The sequence below is a fragment of the Mobula hypostoma genome, chromosome 8 (assembly GCF_963921235.1).
Source record: "Mobula hypostoma chromosome 8, sMobHyp1.1, whole genome shotgun sequence".
Lineage (NCBI taxonomy): Eukaryota > Metazoa > Chordata > Chondrichthyes > Myliobatiformes > Myliobatidae > Mobula > Mobula hypostoma.
In genome coordinates, this window is record NC_086104.1 from 49,269,051 (window position 1) to 49,294,269 (window position 25,219).

The 25,219-nt window shown below is 38.8% G+C and overlaps 1 protein-coding gene across 1 annotated transcript; it reads right to left on the bottom strand.

The window, feature by feature from the left end:
* Positions 1–43: 43 nt before the first annotated feature.
* On the bottom strand, positions 44–19,731 carry atf3 (activating transcription factor 3). The gene is made up of 4 exons (XM_063055045.1): positions 19,593–19,731; positions 2,673–2,911; positions 2,401–2,508; positions 44–802 (listed from the first exon to the last, which is right to left on the bottom strand). Exons 2-4 carry the CDS (start codon positions 2,898–2,900, stop codon positions 605–607), a joined length of 534 nt encoding a protein of 177 aa, XP_062911115.1. The 5' UTR covers positions 2,901–2,911; positions 19,593–19,731; the 3' UTR covers positions 44–604.
* Positions 19,732–25,219: the final 5,488 nt, after the last annotated feature.

The window sequence follows — 25,219 nt, forward strand, 5'->3', positions numbered from 1 at the left end:
ATTCAATCATATGACAATATTTTATTATTAAATGTATCAAATGCAAACCTCAACTATCACAGTGTAGAAAAAATATTAGAGCACTCCATTTAAAATTCTTTAGTACTTGTACTGTACATATACGCTTAGATCCTTTCGTAACATTGCTTTTTCTTCTGAAATTTATGTAATACGCTCATATAATAACATTCTGAACGAGTGTAAGTGCTTCAGACCAGAGTAAAAAGCTACAAAGTATAGAGTCACACAGTCTCAAAAGTAACAATACCACAAACACGGCTGGCATGCTCGTACATGAATTGGGCACCAACAGCAACAAAAGACAATAGAAGGCATGACGCCTGCGTCACTAATAAAAAATAATTGTGCAGCCTAATATCAAGGCAAGAGAGTAAGTGTTTTTTAATCCTCCCAGTTGCGTGCAGTTTATATGCAGGGCTTTTCCAAGTTCAACAGTTATTGAAACAGATGACATCCATTACGATGAAAGTGCAAAGCTCTTCTGGCTAATGAAAAGTCAGTAATGTAATAACATTAAGTTGTTCCTGTTCTTGGTTCTGGCAGGGAGACAGCCTCTGGATCTAGGATTCATTTCCTTTAGAGTTTAATTCTGTAGTGTTCCTTCTTTGATCTGTTGAATGAAAAGGTTTTTCTCATCCTCTGGAGTTCTCCCATTCTGAGCTCTGACTATACACGTAGGCCTGTGCAGGTTCAGCATGTAAATCAGTTGCTGCTTCTCAGTTTTGAGTTCCTCTATTTGTGCTTTCAGTTCTGCGTTCAAAGATTCCAGTTTTTCAGACTCCTAGAGACAAGATTTTCCTGAGTTAGGATTCTTTATGTCAATGAACAAAGACACTGTTTTAAAAGTTATTCTTCAAAAGATACTCTTTCAATAGACAGCTACAGTGGTAAGCAGACATAAATGCAAGTGACAAAACAGTTATTGAAGTTAGTATGAGTACAATATAAAGAGTGTTTGGCAACTTGGAGTGACTTACAAGAGGTGTGTCCATCAGTGTGCAAAGTTATGGAAAGACGGAACAATTTCCCAGGCTGTGCTCAGGGATATAGTAACTGATTCTTGAAAATTAAAGGTTACTTTCAAAGTAATATTCCATTAACTCCCAGGGATTGTGTCAAAACCATTATAGAGAGAGAAGAGAATGTAGCCATTGTATTTTAAAAACAGTAGCAAAACTGAAAAATGGTGTTTTCAAAAGTATAGTTCAATTAGCTCAATTTCAATTGTTAAATATTAATAGGTTGTACTGAAACAGTGTTAGGAAACAGGAATGCGAAGTGTTCGCAGCAGGTTGACAAAACTTCTTTTGGGGCTGGTAGGTAGGTAGCAAAGCTAGAGGACTGGCAAACCTCTTACATTTCAGAAATACTGCAGTGGATGGATAACTGGAGCCTTTGGCATTTATATAGAGAACTTAAAAAAAACATTATCAATGAGAAATAAATATGATTAATTTGTTTCTGACTTGCATTGTTGAATATGTGGCTCCAATATCAAATCACATAGTATAACCACCATAAATTTGGAGGCCAAAAATGGTCAGCTGAAGGTTGTGCCAGTGCTTTAGATGTTGTGAGTGCCTTATTGCCTGATTGGTGATGGATGTGGAAGACCCTTTAACTGTGTAGAAGAAACTTCATGTACTCTGAAGTATAACTCAGTCCAAAATGGCAATTTTTACACAATTATATGGTCTTGAAACAAAAAGTGGAAAATGCATTTTGCATCATGCTTGCATAGTCTCAACTTAGCTTAAAAATTGTCTATTTAACAAGAGATAATCACAAAACAATTCGTCACATATAATAATTAGACACCCACAAAGAGGGGCAAGAATTGTGCATATAAATAGTTAGTCTTAGATTATTCACTTCAAGGTTACACCAAGGTACCACTATCTTGAGAGATGCAACAACAGAACCAAGAGTTAACAGTGATGGCACCAACAGCTCTAGCTTAGATCAACTCCAGTTCAATATTAACCCTGTACATCCCAAAATAAACCACAGTTTTTCCCCTAATCTCTCAAAGATTTATCCCAAAGGAACTAATTATTTAATTGCAACATTTCCACAAAAGCAACATCAGCCAATTAAAACCAGGATTTTCCGTCTTCATATTCTGTCTAATATCACAAGACAGCTAGCACAGGACAAAGTTAATCTATTTGAGGAGTGACCAAGGATCAGCTTTCAAACCTTAGTCATTCTCATAAACATGGTACATGTTTATACTGTCCGATCAAATAGCACTACTGCTTTGGAAAATAAACATTCACTACAGCAGTTTTTGGCCACTTCACTGACACCAGCTCAGTAATGTAGCATTCATACATCAGAACAAATGGAATGTACTTATTGATTGGCACATGAACTTACTTTTTGCAGTGTGTCTGTCCTTTCCTTCTTTTTATTTCGACACTTAGCTGCTGCTATTTTATTTCTTTCCCTTCTCCTTCTTCTCCTCTCATCTTCTTGTGGCGTCAACTGCAAGAATGAACATGCAAATTAATTTTCTAAGAGGTGCCTGATGGATGTAATGCTGAAACATCAAACAGGATCATCTATACTGGACATATTTTGACAAAAGCATTGACCATATTGTAGACTTACTTTAATACACTGAGAAACATGTCTTTTTTAAAACATACCCGCCTTTCCACTGCGTCATTTGAGCTCTCGCTTCCCATCACAAATTCCATGGTTGGTGCTCCATTTGATATCCGTTTGCTTTGAATGGCAAATCGCAGCTCCTCCTTGACCAAAGGTGTAATGTTCGTAAACTCATCAAATACCAAAGACATCGAGGGTGAGGTACATGGAACAACTGCTGCTGTACTGACATCTGATGCAGATCCTTGTCCAACGTGTTGGAGCATGTTGGTTTTGTCTATTCAAAAGAACATCAAAGATTAAATTTCTTTGTGCAATTCAGTTAATGTTTCAAGTACTTCTTTCCCAGTTTTCTTTGGTTACATCCCATACCTCCCTGTCATATATCAAAGTAGCTAGCGGGCAAGTACCTCAACTTGTATCCACTCCAAGTAAGAGTTAGAACTGAAAACTCTTGATGGTTTTCAATTGGATAGGGGTTCGGGGATTCAAAAACCACAGGCCATAGATCTGGACTTCAACCCAAAATGCAACAGCTCAAGATCTTTTAAGAAGATTAACACAAACTAGGTAGCTTTTATGAAGCAACTTAAAAGAAGCAGAGGTGGAACTGCTTAGGAAGAAAATTCCAGAGGTTAGAACCTCGACTTAGCCACCAGTGATGAAGTGAATAAAATGAAGGAGTGATCACAGAACAGAATGGGAAGAGAACAGACATCCAGAAAGCTTGAGGAAATTACAGAGAAAGCAAGCAGCCAGCCCATAAATGTGAAGAACAGGATGATTGATGTTGATTGATCAAAACTGAGTTGTTGTTAAACCAGGAGTATGATACTTGAATAGAAACAACCAAAATAGAGCATGTGGTTGTGAATGGCACAAGTTTGGACAGGAGATCTAATGAAATAATCAGATTTGGAAGGTAACAATGCATGAACAGGGATTTCTGTAGATAAAATGAGATGGGGAGAGTCAGACAATGTTACCCCTGAGGTAGAAATACGCAGTCTCATTGATGCTGTATATGTTGCAAAGTTTATCATTAAAAAATGACATTATAAATGATTTGAATTTATACAATTGCCATGAGATATAGTATTGGTGTCCAGGAGTCAGAGTTATGACAAACTCAAAGCTAAAAGATTTGAACTTCCCAATATACACTCGCTGATGTGCTGGATTTAAGCTGCGGCCTGCAACTGCTGGGCTCCCGGATTGGTAGTGACTGATTTCACGGCTGTGTACTCACTTACATGAAATTCATTTCTCAATGTTACTTGCTTACTTTTATTGTTTGCACAATTTGTATTTTTTCCCTACACATTGGGTGTTTGATCTTTATACACTAGAATGCTGAAATCAAGAAATAATTCTAACCCATTTGTCTTGAAGAGGTTAAAACCTCTGCTGTTACTACACAAGCCCTGGCCCAGTATACATGGTGCTCTAATCTTATACAATTACATGCTTAGATAAAGGTTTGTAAGATAAATAATTTAACAGATGTTATGCATGGCAGCTAATTTCTTTTTTTGCAACAAAATGTTCTTAAGGTCTTTGTATGACTTATAATGCAAGTGATTGATATCAACATGGTAGATTGAAATGGCCCACGGACATAGCTGCAAAAACAAAACATAGTGCCTGGTCATACCATGCTGCAATTCTATTTCTATTAAATTTAAGAAATAGCTTTCTGAAGCTACTAAAGAGGATCTAAATTGAACTCAGCTTGGTGTAATCATATGATGTGTCCTACTATGGGGCACACCCATTTTACGGGATTTACGATCTCACCCCTGCCATTGTTAAATCCTCTTTGTGGGCAGGAAAGAGAAAGGACAGAAGTGATCCATGACCAAACAACACTCACTGTATCTCTGACCAGTTTTTCTGTGGAAAAGAATAAACAGTTGATGTTTCGAGCAGAGGACCTTTGACTGTTTACTCTTTTCCATGGATGGTGCCTGACCTGCTGAGCTCCTCCAGCATCTTGTGCGTGTTTCTTTGGCTTTCCAGCCTCTGTAGATTTTCTTGTGTTCAACTTTTTGGTACAAACTGACCACCACGGAGTCTCAAGACTCAAATTCAAGGGTCCAGTTTAGGAATGTGCACCTGGCAGTAATCAACAATTTCCCATCCATTAAAATAGGCAAGTTCCAGTTTTATGTATCTAATGAGCAAGGATGACCTTGCAATGCATCCGATATTAGTTTTATAAAGTTAAATGCATATCCCTAATAATTTTTACTATAGGGAAACAGATCTGTGTTCAGGTACAGTTATCGTACAATCAGCTACTAATAAAAGCCCCTACAGAGATTGGTTTAGAAATCCATTCTCCAGCTCCATTGTTCAAAATATTGTTTATATATGAACCTCAAAATTGAAAATCATTCTCCCTTTACACATTATTGCTTTTTATAGCATAGGGTACTGAGGCAATTGCTGGCATAACAAATTTCATTACTGGCTGAAATTAGGTTAATAAGCACAGAGCAGAGTCTTGACCATTCTGTATTTCAGCTGTTTCTTAGATACAGTAATGCCAGATAACAAGATAGCATACAGATAATGAAACTGGAGCAATGATGGATGGAAGAAATAAAAACTACTTTCAGTATGAAGTGTTTTCACATAGTTTCCCTTCCCACTCTAACCTTTCTCAGAATACTTCGAACATTCCAGTATATATTGATGGAACCTGCACTATTTCTAAAAGATCAAGTACAATTATTCTATTGCACTGGAGTCTACTCAGATTTTTCAACCAATTCCACCAGTGGGTAGAGTTATACTTTAGTCACTAATGAATGAAATCCTTTTCCAGCAGATGTTGCCAGTAAATGAATTATTCTGGAACTGACGTCATGCAAATCTGTCAAAGGACAATCTGAAGAATGTTGTATACATGAAACAACAGAGAGTTGTCAATGAAGGGACATGATGTCACACTACAAGTGGTTTTATAAAAATCTAATATAGCTAAGAGATTAGAAGACAGCTGCTCGTTGACAGCTCAACATGAACATTTGCTGGATGCAGCCCTGTCGTCACCTCGGCAAACAATTTATTACTGTTACACAAGCACCTAGGAATGTTTAGTGCCAGAACTCAGTGTTCCATTCAGTACATAGCACTTTAACCTCCATTCTTAACTATTACAACCACCAATAATCAACTACACCATACACAGCAAGAAAAGTGTACGTCATCCCCCTTATGCTAAGTTTGTGTCCTTATTGGAAGTCCTTGGAATAGAAATATGGATACTTCATATTCCAAGGAGAATGGGGTTGAGAGGGAAAATAAATCAGCCAAGATTGAATGGTGGGGTAGACTTGATGAACCACAGGGCCTAATTCTGCACCTATGTCCATGGTCTTACATTGAAAGATGGGGCGGGGGGGATAAAACAAAGAAACAAGCACATTTTCTTTCTGTTTACTTCAAAATAGAGGGATAACTCATTCAGCATTTCTGTAAATAACCCACATCCATTGGATAAAAAGAGAAAAATGCCCCCGACAATGCACACCTTAAATTTGTGGAAATAACAGGCCCATATGTTTCATTGTATGTTAGTCCTGACGAAGGGTCTCGGCCTGAAACGTCGACTGCGCCTCTTCCTATAGATGCTGCCTGGCCTGCTGCGTTCACCAGCAACTTTGATGTGTGTTGTTTCATTGTATGTTTACTGTATTACACAAGTAGCATTATTTCATTAAGTAATATTCATAGCAACACTAAGTATAGACAACAAGAAGAATACTTGGGATACATCGCCACAGATCTGTAAAGGTAAAATGGAGAGGCAGCACAGAATGTTGTGCACCAGGACCTTTACTGGACAAAATACAGAGCAATGAAGTCATGCGCAAGTTGCACAAAACCTAATTAGACCATCATTAAGAGTTTAACATGTCTCCTGTAATGTCTGATCAGAATACAAACAGAAGCACCAGATATGGTGCAGAGATTTACAAGAACTACCAGGGCTGAAGAATGTAGTTATGAAGAGAAATTAGATAGAAGTTCCTTCCTTTGATACAAGAATCGAGACGAAAAGAAGGACGTTTTATTGAGGTATATATAATTAAATATGCATCAAGTCAGGCAAGAAGTAATTAGTCACAAACACAAGAATATCTGCAGATGCTGGAAATGTTGGAGGAACTCAGCAGGCCAGGCAGCATCTGCGGAAAAAAGGAAACAGTCAACATTTCAGCCGACGAAGGGTCTCAGACCGAATCGTCAACTTTTTACTCTTTTCCATAGATGCTGCCTGTCTTGCAGAGTTCCTCCAGCATTTTCTGTGTTGCTTGCAGAGGTCATTAGAATAATGATTACAGGATTCTTTTCCCTCAAAGAAAGGTGAACTCTCCACTTGGAAGAATATAATTAGAAACCTTTTTTTAAAAAAAAGGTACCTGAATGAGCACTTGAAATGTCATAGCTGCAACACTACAGGCTAAAAGAAAGGATGTTATCTGGAATGCACTGGTCAAAGTTGGATCACTGACAGCATTTAAGAAGTGCGTAGATAAACACTTGAATCTCTTGGGCGCAGAAGACTGGGGGATGGGATGTGTCCATTCTGTATGATTCTGACTAAAAGCTAAGAAGTGGGATTTTCTATCTTCCTTTTGGCTTAGAATGACGCAAGACCCCTTCTACACCTCAACTTCTGCATTTCTCCCCAATCCAGATGTTGCAGAAGATTTAAAAAAAACAGGCAATAGGAAGCTATCTTTATGATTTGGCTTGTCAGTTGTCAGAAGAGATGAAATGATACAGAAGTATTAAAATCAAAATGAGCAGGCTGGAAAATCAAATAATGCAAGATATTTTTTAATGAATTTTTTTCATTTTTGCGCATTTTGAGTCACTTTAGGAAAAGTCAATAGACAATAGACAATAGGTGCAGGAGTAGGCCATTCAGCCCTTCGAGTCAGCACCACCATTCACTGTGATCATGGCTGATCATCCACAATCAGTACCCTGTTCCTGCCTTATCCCCATATCCCTTCACTCCGCTATCTTTAAGAGCTCTATCTAACTCTTTTTTGAAAGAATCCAGAGAATTGGCCTCCACTGCCTTCTGAGGCAGAGCATTCCACAGAACCACAACCCTCTGTGTGAAAAAGTTTTTCCTTAACTCCGTTCTAAATTGTCTACCCCTTATTCTTAAACTATGGCCTCTGGTTCTGGACTCCCCCAACATCGGGAACATGTTTCCTGCCTCTAGCATGTCCAATCCCCTAATAATCTTATATGTTTCAATCAGATCCCCTCTCATCCTTCTAAATTCCAGTGTATACAACCCCAGTCGCTCCAATCTTTCAACATATGACAGTCCCGCCATCCCAAGAATTAACCTCGTGAACCTGCGCTGCACTCCCTCAATAGCTAGAATGTCCTTCCTCAAATTTGGAGACCAAAACTGTACACAATATTCCAGGTGCGGTCTCACCAGGGCCCTGTACAACTGCAGAAGGACCTCTTTGCTCCTATACTCAATTCCCCTTGTTATGAAGGCCAGCATGCATTTAGCTTTCTTCACCGCCTGCTGTACCTGCATGCTTACTTTCAGTGACTGATGTACAAGGACACCTAGATCTCGTTGTACTTCCCCTTTTCCTCACTTGACACCATTCAGATAGTAATCTGCCTTCCTGTTCTTGCCACCAAAGTGGATAACCTCACATTTATCCACATCTGCCATGCATCTGCCCACTCACCCAATCTGTCCAAGTCACCCTGCATTCTCATAACATCATCCTCACATTTCACACTGTCACCCAACTTTGTGTCATCTGCAAATTTGCTAATGTTACTTTTAATCCCTTCATCTAAATCATTAATGTATATTGTAAATAGCTGTGGTCCCAGCACTGAGCCTTGCGGTACCCCACTAGTCACTGCTTGCCATTCTGAAAAGGACCCATTAATCCCTACTCTGTTTCCTGTCTGCCAACCAATTTTCTATCCATGTCAGTACCCTACCCCCAAATACCATTTGCGCTAATTTTGCACACTAACCTCCTATGTGGGACCTTAACAAAGGCTTTCTGGAAGTCCAGGCACACTACATCCACTGGCTTTCCCATGTCCATTTTCATAGACACATTCTCAAAAAATTCCAGAAGATTAGTCAAGCATGATTTCCCCTTTGTAAATCCATGCTGACTCGGACCTATCCTACCACTACTATCCAAATATGCCGCTATTACATCTTTTATAATTGATTCCAGCATCTTCCCCACCACTGATGTCAGACTAATTGGTCTATAATTGCCTGTTTTCTCTCTCTCTCCTTTCTTAAAAAGTGGGATAACATTAGCCACCCTCCAATCCGCAGGAACTGATCCTGAATCTATAGGACATTGGAAAATGATTACCAATGCATCCACGATTTCTAGAGCCACCTCCTTAAGGCATCAAATTTCGGCTTAAAAGAATGGCATTTAGGGTGTTTTTACTGCTGTAAGATGTCAAAACGGGTCACATTTGACTCAAACAGTATGTAAGGGATAAATATGTTATATACTTTTGAGTTTGGGAGATTCTACCAAGTCACCACCTTCAGTGTCTCTCCTGTGAATTTGACCACAGTCACAATACTAATGTACTTTTATTAGACATGTGTGGATCAGATGTCTATTAAAATTGGGAATGCTGTTCTTAGAGCACTTTGCATAATGGCTTATAATAAATAATTGAGGTAATTACAAAGATTTACTGAAACCTCTCAGACAGGGCTTCCTCAAGAAGCGAGGGCAAAAAAGTTACTCTTCTTCTTCATAATCCAAACTGGATTATCCCAATGCTCTTGTTCTTCACACTCACTATATCCTAAATACGTGAAGCTGATGGCTCTCCAATCTCTGTCCATGTCAAAAATTGGAGAGGTTGTCAGCTTCAAGAGTTTATAAATTAGACTGGTTAGGAATCAGATCAGAGAATGGTAGAAATTTGTAACATTTCATACAAATGGCAATTCATATTAGTTAAATTTATAGATGTTTGTTAATAGATGGTCATAGAGAAGTACAGCACAGAAACAGGCCTTCAGTCCATCTAGTCCATGCTGAAACAATTTAAACTGCCTACTCCCATCAACCTGCACCGGAACTATAGCCCTCCATATTCCTACTATCCATGTACCTATCCAAACTTCTCAAGCATTGAAATTGAGCTCACATACACCACTTGTACTGGCAGCTCATTCCACACTGAGTGAAGAAGTTTTCCTTTATGTTCCCCTTAAACTTCTCACCTTTCACCCTTGACCCATGACCTCTGGTTGTTGTCCCACCTAACCCCAGTGGAAAAAGCCTGCTTGCATCTATCCTATCTATACTCTTCATAATCGTGTATACTTCTATCAAATCTCTTCTCAATCTTCTACGTTCTAAATAATACACCCCTAACCTATTCAATCTTTCCTTATAACAAGTCCTCAAGACCTGGCAACATCCTTGTAATATTTCTCTGCACTGTTTCAACCTTGTTTACATCTTTCCTGTAGGTGGGTGACCAAAACTGCACACTATTCTCAAAATTAGGCCTCGCGTACGTCTTATACAACTTCAACAGAACATCCCATCTCCTGTACTCAATACTTTTGATTTATGAAGGCCAATGTACCAAAAGCTTTCTCTACAACCCTTTCTGTGATGCCACTTTCAAAAAGTTATGGACCTATATTCAGAGAACCCTTTGTTCTACCACACTCCTCAGTGCCCTAGTGATCATCGTGCAAGACCTTCCCTGGCTGGTCCTACCCAGTGCAAAACCTCACACTTGTCTGCATTAAGTTCCATCTGTCATTTTTCAGATAGTTTAAATGCAGTTAATTTATGTTCAACGATACACATTTAAATTCAAACAAAAACCTTAAAACATATTTAAAACTCAAGAGGACTTCTATCTTATAAGACTTTCAAATTGAAAACTATTTCTAAAACAAAAGGATTTCCAAACACGGAACAATTTCTATAAGCTAAAAAGACAAACCCATGGGCTGCAGATGAACCAGCTGTCTGTGGCAGAAAATGAAGGCATCATTCTGTTACCAAAATTTAGTTTTACTGGTAATCTCATCAACTGAGAAAATAAAACCTGTACTAAAGTCCTGCTCAGGGAAATCAGCTTGGACGGATCTCATGGTGCGCACCAGTTTTTTAATAAATCTCCCGTTATTTCGAACGCCTAATCTGCGTGGCTTTCAGTTTGCACCTGCAATGGCATTAAAGGAAACAGGAAATGTGGACTGCGTATGAAGTTAAATCATACACAAATCTTGATCTTGTGCTACTGGGAAAAGTCAGAATTGGAGGTTGTGCCAAAATCTTACTGATCAGTATCAAGGGAAACGTAGGCTATCAGTTCAGTACAGTTGATGCTGGGGTTCAGATGAAAGCTGAAGTAAAGAGATCTTACTGACTAATCGAGTAGGGTTTAAATAGGGTCTACCTTTTTCCAGTGAATCCATTTCCAGTATTAGTCTGCAGTTTGGTTAAATTTGAGATCAGGCATTTCTGCTGTTGTCATCCAGAATTAAAGCATCATTTGCCAGAATATTAGAATGAAAACAGACTCACAATCTTCACCCTCCTTGGCATTAGCAATTTGTCATGGAAGTCCAAAATCCTCTTTAAGAGGCACTTCTCCATCACAAGTAGCCAGTTCCAGAAGTGATGTGTATACATCAACAGGTAGCTATTGCAATCGTATCACTTTGTCACTGACTGATCAAACCCCAATCAATTTAGTATATCTTTAAAAATCAAAGAGGAAGAAAATAATTCACTGTTTGTACAAAGAAAAAGTGATAACCTTTCAAGTGACATTTTCTCGGAAATGTTCGACACAAGCTTACAGGAAGAATCAGTTTGTACAGTATCAATGTTTGGTTTGTTCATAAAGACTCACACAGCAATGAGGCAACACCTAAAAATGTTGCATCATCAGGCAAGATCAAACAGATGGATGGCAATGACTAGCATGTACATTGTGACTGGCAGTCAGATATTTCTGATTAAATGAGTGAGAAGTTACAGCCACCACTTAATACAACTGCTGGCACCTATTGCACTTGGCATTAGAACTAAGATTAATAGAAAAATGAACCATGGCACAGATACTTAAACGTTTCTTGGAGCATAACTCCGATAAGGTTTTTTGAACAGATATATAACAATTTAAAAACTGAAACACCTAACTTGTGTTAAAACATTACAAGGTTTAAAGTCAAAGAGCAAAAGCCATGACGACACACAGATGTGAAAATAAAAGCTTTCTGATGACAGTTAGAGCTTCTGCTCAGCTTTCATCGCGGAAGTACAGTAGAAGTACCGTACTCATTAAAGCTAGTTTAAAGTTCTGCCCCTTTCATTAAAAAAAAGCTTCCACTTTATTTACTGTGGGGAAACTTGTCAAATCCTTTCCAAGAAAGTTGACAGCTACATGGCGTTTACGGTTGGAATGGTTTGCACTGAAAAAACTTGCTAGGTTTCAGTGACATAACTTTGATGACAATGTCACATTAACTCTGATTGCAGGCACTATTTGCTCCTATTTCACAGGAGACAATAATAAAGACCTGCTCTTAATTAGTTCTATTACATTAGTGAAACAGTCTGACTATCAAAGCCTCTAAAACCTTCGGTAGAATAATCATGATTATTTGCTTTCATATAATGACACTGGACCTCAGCACTGTAACTGCATAAAAATACTCACGGCTTCTTTTAATAGCAGAACTTTGTAGGAAGAAAGTTAAATTTCTTCTGTGCAATACTTTAGATTAAATGTTTCTGAAATTAATTCAGAAGTTCGGGCTAAGTTTTTTGAATTCCAAGATCAATACATTGAAAATCAATAGACGCATTTAACCAACAGAAATGCATTGATTTTTTTCCAGTAACATCCTACCTTAATCATACAAACATTGTCCATATTGGTGCTCAGAGTGTAAGACAACAAAAGCAGCACTCTCAATACGGTGATAGGTATTGATCAATACCATCGGGGGACCTCTTTAAAGTTCTCATCTTATTGGTTCCCATCCATAGCAAAGCCACATTGGTAGACAATTTTTGCAAGCTGTGTGCAATTGAGGTTACTTCACTGCTAGATTTACCCTAACAGCCAGGTTACTCAGCATCAACAAAACAGTATCTGAGACCAGCCTCAGATTATTCCAAACCCTACACTTCCGGGGCTGATAGAAGCACCTCCTACTCCAGGTAGGACTACAACCAGAAATACAGTGACCTTACTTTCTGCAAGAAATTCTAACTGTCAAGCCTTTTAAGCCTCTTTGCCATTGATGCACATTTGGATCATGCGATTTCTTCCCAAAAGAATTTAATAAATAAATATAAGTTTAACATATTTTGGGAGATCAGTTTAAAGGTGGTATAACAATAATAAATAATAATTCCATAACCCAAAATACTCACTCCTACTATCCCCATTATTTGGCAGGAATAAAAAGGGTTGAAATGCTTTCACATTACATTTGATGTAATCAGTATGTCGACAAGCTTTCATTTGCAATAATCAGAGAATGAAATGGAACATGGTGAAAATCTCCCATGCTGTTTCGCTTTCTTTTAAAACTGCAACAAAATTGAAAGCATAACCAAAGAATCATTGATGCAAGTTTTGTCAAGTCATGGATTTGTCATAAGTTTTCTGTTAAATAACTCTATTAATATTGAATAATGCTTCTAAAATGGAAAATTGAGGACAGTTAGGGCATGTGTGAAAGGAACAAAGCCTCTTCTTGAAATATGGCCGGATAACCATGATGACTAATGTGCCTGTGAAATACAAATAGTCTGACATGGCCTCTGATGAATAATTTTCTTCCTGGAAAGCCCAGTAAATTCCATTTCCCTTAAGTTTAAACGGAATGTCTTCTGTCCAAATAGTATGCTTAATGCTTGTACAAAATGAAAATTCAATAGTTTTACAAATTCCAAGAAAAAAAATTAATTTACAATTCTTAAGTTTAAGATTTCCTAATACAAATAGGATCAATTTGCGCCTATGTTTCCAGATATAAAACTGTAGATGAAAATTACAGATAGAAATGATTTTGCAGGGTTTGAAATGTTAATACCCTATTCCTGTGGAGGTCCAGCCCATTATGAAATTGTCTATTGCTTGCTCCCAAACAATGCACAGCAATAACCACTACATACTGCCAGGAAATACACAGGTAGCATTCTAAAGCCACCCCTAAATAGAGAGAGAACCATAATAAAAATTCCTTAAAGCAAGTATGTCCTAACTTTACAATTTTTATGGTGATTTCTGATTTGGCATTAGCAGAGAGTACAAAAGAGATATATAAAATAAAGGCTAAATCAAATTCCTAAGTGGGAAAATAATCGAGGATAGATCAGTTGTGGTGATTTGATGAAGAACATAAAACTTTGATTTTGTCACACTGCAGGAAGTGAACTAGCCAGCCGGTAGCGTAGCGGCATTGGCAATGGACTTTGAGGCGAGGGGTCCCGGATTCAAATCCGGCTGACTCCTTGCCCGCTTTCCATCCATACTGGATGGAATAACTTCTTTACAGTTATAAGAATGGAAACATCTACACCTCAGTGTAGCCACATCCAGATTAATCAAGTATCAAAGGGATAAAGTAATAAAAGCAAGAATAAGTGGAAGAAAAATTCTTAGACTGAATGGCCCATTTCTTGTGCTCTCTAGAATAGTCTTCATATTATTGCTGCAGAGTATCACGTGGTCAGAAATTGAATGTGTTCAAGTTGCTCATATAAGCAAGTTACATGAACAAACTTGTACACACTTGTCAGTGTGTTGACACACCATTGCTAAAAATGCCCATGCCTTAAACTCAGGAGTTCAGGACAAATACCTTTTTGACACCAAGGGTATATTGGAATAAAATCTTGTTGCTAAGGCTCCTCAGTCAGGTGGAGGAACAGATTTCAACAAGGACAAAATTTTAAACCTACAAGTTTAAGATAAACTTTAATGCACAGGATATATTTGACAGGTATGCTGGACCATTTGAGTGCTTCTGCTGAGTAAACAGAAGTTTCTTCAAGTGAGAGTCAGAAACAGAAAGTGGCTTAATATTTGATCTCAAGAAAACATGTGGGCTGTTTTCCTCCTTCACCATTACGGTGGTCTTTCCCCCAACTATAAATACACATCTTACCTCCCACCCATGCATGCAAAAGCCTTAAATGCCTTTGTTTTTAAAGTAATATCAAGCACAAATTTTAAAGTTTTCTATTTCCATTTGAAGAAGAATTCCACACTTCTTTGAAATTTACCACCTGAGGAAGTTATTCAATCATGGTTTGCTACAACAGTGAGTGGACTTTAGGTTAATCCCACCTCTCATCTCATAGTTCATCGCTCCTCAAGTGCATGTAACAGTGGATCTTCCAACTCTTGCCAGAAAGGTATTGTTTTTGTCTGTGTTTAACAGGTAAAATAAGAGAAGGAAAGCAATATCTATAATATACGTGAGTATTTTAGCCAATAGCATAATACTATGAATATACTATGAATATGAAATATGAAAGCTTGTTGCTAATGCTTCTCAGTCAGGTGGAGGAATTAATTTCAGCAGCAAGAGTGAAATTTTAAACTTACAAATTCAACATGAAGTTTAATGTACAAGATATATTAGGCAAAAAGCAAGAGATTTCATGATTCTCCAACTGAGATAGCAAGGCACTATAATTTATTATCTTAAATGTTCACTTTTCACTTTCTAGCTCAGTGCAACCCAAGAATGACTAAGTACATTGGATTTTCCTCTCATTTTAATCCCAAAAGGGTGATGACAATACATTGTGGAATTTCCTCTTGAGAACAATTAGCTAAGTAGAAAATAGGGACTAGTATTTATCATCTTTAACAATGACTAATCAAGATTAACCCTGCCCAAAAAAAAATGATGCCTGTCCCTAATTTTAATAATCGAAGCTGCATTACAAGCAATTATAGTTTTTCTATACACATGTAGACTTATAGTGGAGAATCACCCTCCTGCCATGCCTACCCATTCACCCCCTCCCTCACCTGCACTCAAGGTCTCAAACAGTCCTTCCAGGTGAGGCAACACTTCACCTGCAAACCTGCCGGGGTTGTCTATTGCGTCCGGTGCTCCCGGTGTGGCCTCCCCCGCAATGGTAAGACCCATGGTAAATTGGGGAACATTTCATCAAGCACCTCCGCTTCATCAGAACTTCCCGGTGGCCAACAGTTTAATTCCACTTCCCATTCTGACATGTTGGCCCATGGCCTCCTCTTTTGCCAAGTTGAGGCCACCCTCAGGATGGACGAGCAACGCCTTATATTCGATCTGGGTAGCAGCTAACCTGATAGCATGAATGTTGATTTCTCCTTCTGGTAATTTTTTCCCCTCCCCTCTTCTTCTATCCCCACTCTGACTTTTTACCTCTTCTCACCTGCCTATCACTTTCCCCTGGGTCCCCCCCTCCCCTTTCTCCTATGATCCACTCTCCGCTCATATCAGATTCCTTCCTCTGCACCCAATTGGATTCACCTATCACCTTCTAGCCTTCCTTCTTCCCCTCCGCCACGCCTTTTTATTCTGGAGTCTTCGCCCTTCCTTTCCAGTCCTGAAGAAGGGTTTTGGCCCAAAATGTTGACTGCTTATTCATTTCCATGGATGCCACATGCCCTGCTGAGTTCCTCCAGCATTTTGTGTGTGTTGCTTTAGATTTCCAGCATCTGCAGACTCTTCCATGTTTATGAGTTTGTTATTGATTTTTCTGTTCTGCTCTGTTCAAAGCAAGAGTTAATGCTTTGTATTACATTAATTAACTCCGCCATGGACAGTCCCAAGCCCAGCTGCAGAAGGAAGAGGGTTGGGCATGTGGCTAGCCATCGCATCCCATAAAAACAATGATAAAGAAACACCAACAGCAGTTCCAAAGACCTAAACCCTGGGAGAGAAAGGATACACCAAGGAGATGGGCTACAACTTGCAAGACTGACCCAGGACAGAGGACTCTGGCAATGTACTGTTGGCTACCTGTGCCCCAAGGGTGATGGGACTTAACCACTACATTAATTACATCAGACAACTTCCTAATTAAACCTTCTCCAAAATGTACTACAATTACTCTGCAATTACAATTGTGTGGTAGTATCTAAGGTAATGACCATTCCCCCCAACTTCCCGAATGATTTAGCCAAGAATTTTATTTCCCTGCATGACTTCCGCATCAGTGCCGTGGATCTAACTCAGTTGTCCAGCATTACGCTGCAACAGGCACTACCAAAACAACTATGTTTCAAGTTGAAGATCCTCCTCTGCAGTCCATCTCTGCACCCTATCACATACATTCCCTTTGTTCTCTCTGCAACCTGTAACATGCATGCCTTCCCCTTCTTCCAATTCCGAAGAGGGTTCGGCAGTCTGTAATTTTGCTGGCTGACCTGCTAAGGAATTTCGGTACTTAGTACTTCCATTTTCTAAATTAAGTGCCTGGTTAAGTTTCACAACTGGCATAATTTGTCATGAAAACAGTCTAAAGAAAAAAGGAACAGTCCTGGTTCATTCAGTGTTCAGCTGCATACTGCTAAAAAAGTCATATGATCTGAACTTTTAGGGAAAGCGAAGTACCAAATAGAAAGCAGATGCACATTAAGCAATTAAGGGTAAAATGATACAAAGCTGAAACATTATGCAATTCAATTAAGCCATTTAAGTATTTTGCATTGCTGTTTTTCCATTATAGTGCTATGCATGATTACATATTTATAAATACATATGGCAATATACACATAAAATACCACAATGGAAAAGTGATCTACTGTCATTGCTCTTAATATTTTAGCTCACTACACAGGAAAATATTGGTGATCTGAGCATGAGGCAAGATTTTTTTTTTGCCTTAAGAATACAGAATGTATCAGTCATTCTTCCTGTTATTGATGTTGACACAATGAAAGCCATCTGCCCCTTGACTAAAATAGCAGGACACAACTTTAAAATCTCTATTTTGAAAACTTATGTCCAATTCGTAAGACATATGACACCAAAGATGAGAATGACCTCTGACTTTTTCTTAGTGGAAAGTAATAGTTCTTTTGCATTCTAGCCCACTCACATCTCAACACAAAACACCCTTTTTGAACCAAGATTGCATTTTCACAAGAAAAACAATCATTTAAGTTATTTATCTTTGAATTCCTACCTCCAGAAAGCTTTTCCCTTAAAATTTGCACTTTAAACATGTTTTATTTGATAAATCTTTCATTTCATGAGCACATGGTCTCACATAAACTTGCCCATCGCTGACTTTGACCCTGAGGAGCACTGACTACATGCTAAAATAGATGTCAGCTCTTCACCCAGTTTTCCTTTCCACAGATGCTGCCTGATTTGCTGAGTTTTTCCAGCAGTTCTGCTTTTATTTCAGATTTCCAGTATGCAGTTTACTTTTACACATGGACTCATCATTCAGAATATTAAATGCTAATCGGAGGGTTGCTAAATGTTTCAAACATTCCTAAAGAAGAGTCTGAGCCTAAAAAGTCGAAACATTCATTGCCATAGATGCTGCCTGGCCTGCTGAGTTCCTCCAGCATTTTGTGTGTGTTGCAACTGATCCAGAGGATAACCCTTAATCCTGAGCAACACACAAAAATGTTGGATGCATTAAACTTAAGAGCACATATGGAATTTATTAAAGGGAGAATTTGTTCATCTTTTACACTAACCCCAGCAAGCATCTCCGGAGAGGAATAAATAGTCGACACTTCCGGCGAAGATCCTTTATCGGGACAATCTCTTGTGTCTAAATACTGAGACTGTTCACAGATAATACAACTAACCATAACCAGGAGCTACACATGGGCCAATATACAGTATTTACGTAAGAGGAGTACATTTGGTAGTTATTTCAAATGAGGAGGATGTTGTGAATAGACTTTCTGGAAGGGACTGACTATCTCTCCAGGAGGCAAATAGATTTTACTGAAGCCTGCCTTGTTTGGAATCTTCTTGATAAATCTGCTCCCGTATGTCTGGACTTAGTGGCTCTGTTTGCCAGAGTCAGAGTCAAAGGTGGACAAGTTCACCCTTTAATAAACTCCACGCCTGCTCTTAAATTTAATGCCACTGGTTTTGATAGGCAAAGTGCACGATCAGGCATGAAATAATATATAATCATCAGTGGGACATAACCCCCCCGCTCTCGTCTACCGCCCTCACACAACGTCAGATCGGACATCCTCAGTGTTTCCATCATGCGAGTAAATGGAGGCACTGCAACTTCAGAACTTTGCAACTAACTGCAGCAAGGCGGAGATTGGAAAACTTAGGCGCTTTTTACAAGAAACTCTGCCGTGTCATCTGACAGTGACGCCGCTTCTCGGTGCTCTGACTAAGCAGATCTCGACTGTTGGTTAACCCTGTATGGGTTGGGGGGGGGCGGTGGAGGGGTTGCCCGATCACGAAAATTCTGTTGCTTTTACAAACGGTGATGTTATTAATGGGGCGGAGGTGAAGGAAGAAGGCGGTCGGACGTGGTGAACCGATGGCGAAGAGTCGCCATGATCATACTCATTCAATAAACTCTACAGGCGAAGTAAAACGATTGTAGCGATTCAGCGGGACCCGTAGACAGCAGATATGTCCACAGCAGACCTTTGAGTATTCTACAGCCCAGAGGCGGCTGGAAAGGTCGGGCAGTAAGCCGGCTCCGGGACGGGATGAATGATTCTCCGGACCCGGACGGGGTTGGGATTCCAGTCGGGCAGTGTTTTTTTTGGGATTAGGCATCAAACCAAACAAAACCCGCGGGGAAGTAGCGTGGCCCTTTAACAAAGTCTCAAAGCAGAACCAGTCGGGGCAAACCGCTGTACGTCTCCCTGAGAAAAGCGGGCTCAGACAGCCGAGGCTCCCCGGGCCGACTTACCTCTGGTGCTAGTTGGCTCCGTACGCGGGCAGACAGTGCTTCACTCTGCGATCAGCGGCGCTACTCTCGGCGCTCGGCCGCCCAACCTGTACAGTTTCTGAAAAAGTTGCGGAACACCGTTCGAGGTTGCATCACTGCCCTTATATAGTGAGTCTGAGCTTTGGTATTTACAAGCCTTGGCAACTGACGTCATTCTATTTATAGAGCGGGGAAGCTTTCCATGTGATGATGCAACCAGCTCCGCTCCGAGGGAACTGAGCTCTGCGCACCATAACAGGATCATATCAGTTTGATTAAACCCAGAGATGGCAGAGTAGTGAGCAAATGTGGCTCCGAACAACGAAATGACCGTAGACAGCTGGCATCTGATGAGAAAAGGACCCCAACTTCGATGCTTAAGCTGTTTGTCTAAAATAGACAAGTCATCTTCAGGACATTTTTTTTAAAATGTATCTCATTTTGAGAAATACAAATTATAGATTGGTGCTAACTGTGCTGGCTTTAATATATATGCTTTTCCCCATAAAAATTAAACATATACATAATTATTACCTGTCGTTAGATGGACAAATCGATACCATTAAGTCCACTGTAGAAACTGGTATCGCTGATACTCTTCCGTTGGAAAACTGACAAATTTAGAGAAACAAAATCCAAAATTACATCTCGGCTTTTAAATCAGGCTAGACGAATTCGACTGTGATGTTTGGTCTTGAGAAATAACGAACTCTTGCCGAAAGTGTAGAACAAGCCCTGAAGTCAATATTACATGCAGTCAAATAACTAAATGCTGTAGTTTAAACTCACGGCATTGTTAATAATACATCTTTCAAACTTTCTATATCCAATAATCAAATAGCTTCGTCTCTTGGTAACATTGTAATATGTTTCGTCGATCTGTCTTTGATCGAATGACTACCATAATCCTCAAATGTATTTGTTTGCTTCAAATATGAAAGTTGAAATAATCATTACTCAAAAGGAACAACTTGCTGAAATGTATTATCTCGTTGAACACCGAGAAGTAGAAATATGACGTTGGCGCCAGGTAAGAATGGTCTATCCGCCAATCATGGACAAGTTTGAATCTCTTCAATCCTTATTCATAGGTTTTAAACGCGTAAAAATATAAATGTCAAATGATTGTAAGTAATTGGCATCCGGTGGTCAGTAACGCATGCGATCAGTGAATTAACTCGTTTTCGATGACTACGAATGCCGGAATTTGCTTCACGGTGTTACTCTCTCAATCATTGCCCTGTTATTAGTGTTTTTATTCAGCGGGCAGATTTGTCTCACACAATAAATTCACCCACTCTTACTTGACTAACGAGGGCTCAGTTCTCATTTCTCCCTGCCTACGCGGGACCACAAAATTGACCACCGATTTAGCTGTCTCGATACTTGAAAGAAGTTGGATAACATTGACTCGTACCGATGTGAACCAGTATTGTACTTTGAAATTCCCGAATACAGCAACGCTGGTAATTGACGTCTGGGAGCTGCGTAAAAGATGTTTTAAAAAGGGAAAAGAAACCTGAAGCCTTCACCTTTCGGATCCTTTGCACGTCAGGTCTGGCTTGGTTGTTTGGTGACATGTTTTCGACCTAACTGAGCTTTAGCAACTTCTTTATGTACATTGGGTATAGTATTTTCAATTTATATTTCTAATTCGAATGACTATAATACTTGAATATAGCTTAAAATTTCCTGGTGTAATTTTGACGTTATTAGCAGTGTAGGTTATAGAGGTTTATTTTAGTTCACATAAGAATATAAACTGAACGGACATTTGTTTGGAAGTATTTTCATTGGAATACTGTTCTTTACCCGTATGTGTCTTCATGAAATAATGTCCTAAATGTTTGTAGCCCTGAAATTACTTAAATGTTTTCGTTTTTCCTCTGTAATACAGAAACTTTAACTTCTCGGCTAATCGATATAGGGAACAGTGGCTGAGTAAAGAGCCGTAGAGCAGTCCAGTAAGTTGGTTTTGTAGTTAGGATCAAAATCATTGCCTAAGTAGTTTGGAACCGATGTCACGCAGGTGAACTTTGTCACAGAGCTGAAAAGTAAGCAGTACCATAAGGGCGGTAAACGTTGTATTGAATCATAAATTGTAAGGTTGCACAACATAAATAATATGAACAATTCTTCACAACAAGCTTCAGAAATCCAAAGATCTGGCTGACTGCTCTTCCAGATAAAGTACAGCAGATACACTATTAGAAATTTAGCCCGGTTTTAGGCAGCGTCATATATATTCGACCTGAGTATCGTTCTCCAAGAATATACTGTACGCCTATATTTCTCAAATTCTGATTTCACCTAGCCTTCTTCCATTCATTTCCAGTCCTAAAAATTCTACCAAACCTCTTTCCCATCTTCTCTTTACCTTCAAAAACTCTTTAAAACTTGTTTTATGATTACGCAAACAACAGGAATTCTGCAAATGCTGGAAATTCAAGCAACACACATAAAAGTTGCTGGTGAACGCAGCAGGCCAGGCAGCATCTCTAGGAAGAGGTGCAGTACTTTTTTCTTTAGTTCTTAAATGATTTATCTTTCTAATTATGCTCTTATTGAGAGGCAAGACATATTATTCAGTAGCCAGTAGGCTGTCAATCGAGTAAACCTACTCTGGCAAGTTCTCTTTAGTTTATGTGTAGAATAGATAAAAGCATTGCCTTCAAAGATATCTTTTGTATGCTGGCTAATCATATTAACAGAAATTTCAATAAAGTTCCAAATTGCCAGATTGGAAATTCAATACTTTTATAATTATAGTACAATTTTATGTCATGGACTGGGGGTGTGTTAAAACAAGCTATAAATTATAGCTAAGCCGTTTTGTAAAGTATTGGGTGGTATCACAACAAATGAGAGATCCCAAAAATAGTCAATGTAGATTTGCACAAATAGTCCAAAATCCAAGTTCAAGTTTATTACAAAAACAAATGCATTATAATTTTGGAAAATTGTTGTCATTCAAAGGAACCCTTGGTGATGTTACCTGGATTAGGCACTTCATAACTTTCACTGTATAAAATTAAATTTATCTTCTCATATTATATTCTGCATTAAATTATATAGTTTCATGTTCTGAAAATCAGTTTCCTTAAGAATTCACTTTGGATAGTATAGATTTCCAAATCAATTAATTAAAATTATTAATATTTTCATTGAAATAAAGACAGGATTGTGTTCAAGACTAATTTTATACCCTCCTTGCTTGTACACTTTGACAACAGAGACTAAAAGTTAGAGAGTTCTAAATTTTGCCTTCCATCCATTCCCCTAAACCTCTATTCTAAGTAATATGGGAAAATGATACTTTTTGGGAAAATGGTAGAACATTGTTTTCTATGTCTTCCGTCCTTTAATCTCACTCTGAGTTTAAAACTAATTGACACACTTGAATGATGTGTATCTTGATAAAGGGTCTCGGACCGAAACGTCGACCATTTACTCCTTTTCATAGGTGCTGCCTGATCTGCTGAATTCCTCCAGCATTTAGTGTGTGTTGCTTGGACTTCCAGCATCTGCAGATTTTCTCTTGTCTGTGATACACCTGAGTGAGTAGTTTGACAATTCCACACAACTTTATTGGTATATTTTGAGAGAAAGGCCACAATACAGACATTCTAGAAAACTAAGCAACACACATAAAATGCTGGAGGAACTTAGCAGGTCAGGCAGCATCCATGAAAATGAACGAACAGCCGACACTTTGGGCTGAGACCCTTCTTCAGCACTGAAAGAATTAAGTTTTGAACTTTGGAAAGTTGAAAACTTAGAATACAGCCTATCATTTTGAATTTCCAATAACACTAGCACGTATTCATAATTAATTTAATATGAATCATTACAGGATGGATACAGTGTAGAAGAGATATCCAACTCACTCACATTATCTTAATCACAGGTTCCAATGGTGAATGGAACAGATGACTGATACACGGTATTTTTTTTTACAACTTAATGCATGCTCTAGTGATGAAAAATTATATAAGGTTTTACATTAATGTCTGCATACTCAAGAATTCATGACAGTACCACTGACTGAAAACTGTGTCGAAAGAATGTGTAGGTGCCTACACATTCCAGATATCCTGCAAGGAAATTGTACAACATTTCCTGGAATTGCAACTTAATTGAAGAATATTTCCACATACTTCAAGTTTTCAAAGTTCTATGTAAATTTATTATCAACATACCTATGTGTTGCTATCTACTATCTTGAGATTTGTTTTCTTGTAGGCATTTTAAGGAAAAAATAGAGTTTCACAAAAAAACTATACAGTACATCAACAAAGACTGACAAACAAGCCGTGTGCAAAAGACAAACTGTGCAAACAAAACTAAATAATACTGAAAACAAGGATTGTAAAGCGTCCTTGAAAGTGAGTCTGTAGATTGTAGAATCGGTTCAGAGCAGTGGTGAATGAAGTTGTCCCTGCTGGTTGAAGAGCCTAATGGTTGTAGGGTAATATCTGTTCCTGAACCTGGTGGTGGGAGACGCAAAGCTTCTGTGTCTCCTGGTAGTAGTGAGAAGACAGAATAGCCTGGATGGTGGGGGTCTTTGATGATGGATGCTGTTGTCTTGTGGCAGTGCTCCATGTAAATGTACTCAACAGTGTGGAGGGCTTCACTTGTGATGGACTGGGCTGTATCCATCACTTTTTGTAGCCTTTTCTCAGTTTGCATTCATTTTAATAAATAGACAGCATGCAAGTAAAAAGCCATAGGATTCATGGGTACAAAATAGCAGCAAAACAGAATAATTTGTGTAATTATAGTAATATAAATATTTTCCCTATCCTCTCACCTGCTGAAAACACTAGTATATTGAAATATTTTACTCTTGCAATATGTAGTTTTATAGAAAAGAAATATTAGTTGTGTACCTAACTGTGATATTGCTTTCATCCTTCATTTTGTTTCTCATTTGACTGGCCATATTCTTGATGGCACAATGGGGATAATACAAACACACCAGTTTTGTGCCTACCAGAACATGGGATGATGGTTTAACTCTACCAACCAGTATATTATTGCTTCACTGAGGTCTGGCAGGCTCCTCGGACAAAGTAATCAGATCTACTGGACAACATATTTTGGAGGAGAAGACATTATCTTCTTTAACCAGCGAAACAAGTCCAAATTTTCCATCTCTTTCTCAAAGTAGCCTTGAATACTGAGCTCACCAAAGGCAGCAATCCATACTTTCCTGGAGATTCACAGTTGCACCTACTTTAGCATTCAATCAATAATCTCCTTAACTCTATCAAATACTTATTTTTATTTGAGTGAATACAACATACACATATCAGACACTGCTAATCTTCACTTTCCCTCTTTCAGGGGTCTGTTTGCAGTGCACCCTTATGTCTTCATCACTGGTGGAGACCCAGGCTGTCCAGCCTGCAGCTCTGGCAGTTCATACGCTCCTTGGTCAGTGCCCTGAGTTTGGGGGTTCACAGTGATCTCTGCAAAGACTGTTTTTGTGATGAGGCACACTTGTTACATAAGACTGTTACACAAAGATTGTTTTTGTGATGGGGCACACTCATTACACACGGTCTACTCAGATACTTTCTAACGGACACTTTTGGATGCTAGGCCAG

Bases quoted from the DNA above. Each gene is read 5' to 3' on its own strand.
- atf3 (XM_063055045.1), bottom strand. From the start codon at position 2,900: ATGCTCCAACACGTTGGACAAGGATCTGCATCAGATGTCAGTACAGCA. The intron at 2,509-2,672 runs GTATGTTTTAAA...TCATTCTTGCAG, and splicing joins ATGACGCAGTGGAAAGGCGG to TTGACGCCACAAGAAGATGA. The intron at 803-2,400 runs GTAAGTTCATGT...TCTTGTCTCTAG, and splicing joins GGACAGACACACTGCAAAAA to GAGTCTGAAAAACTGGAATC.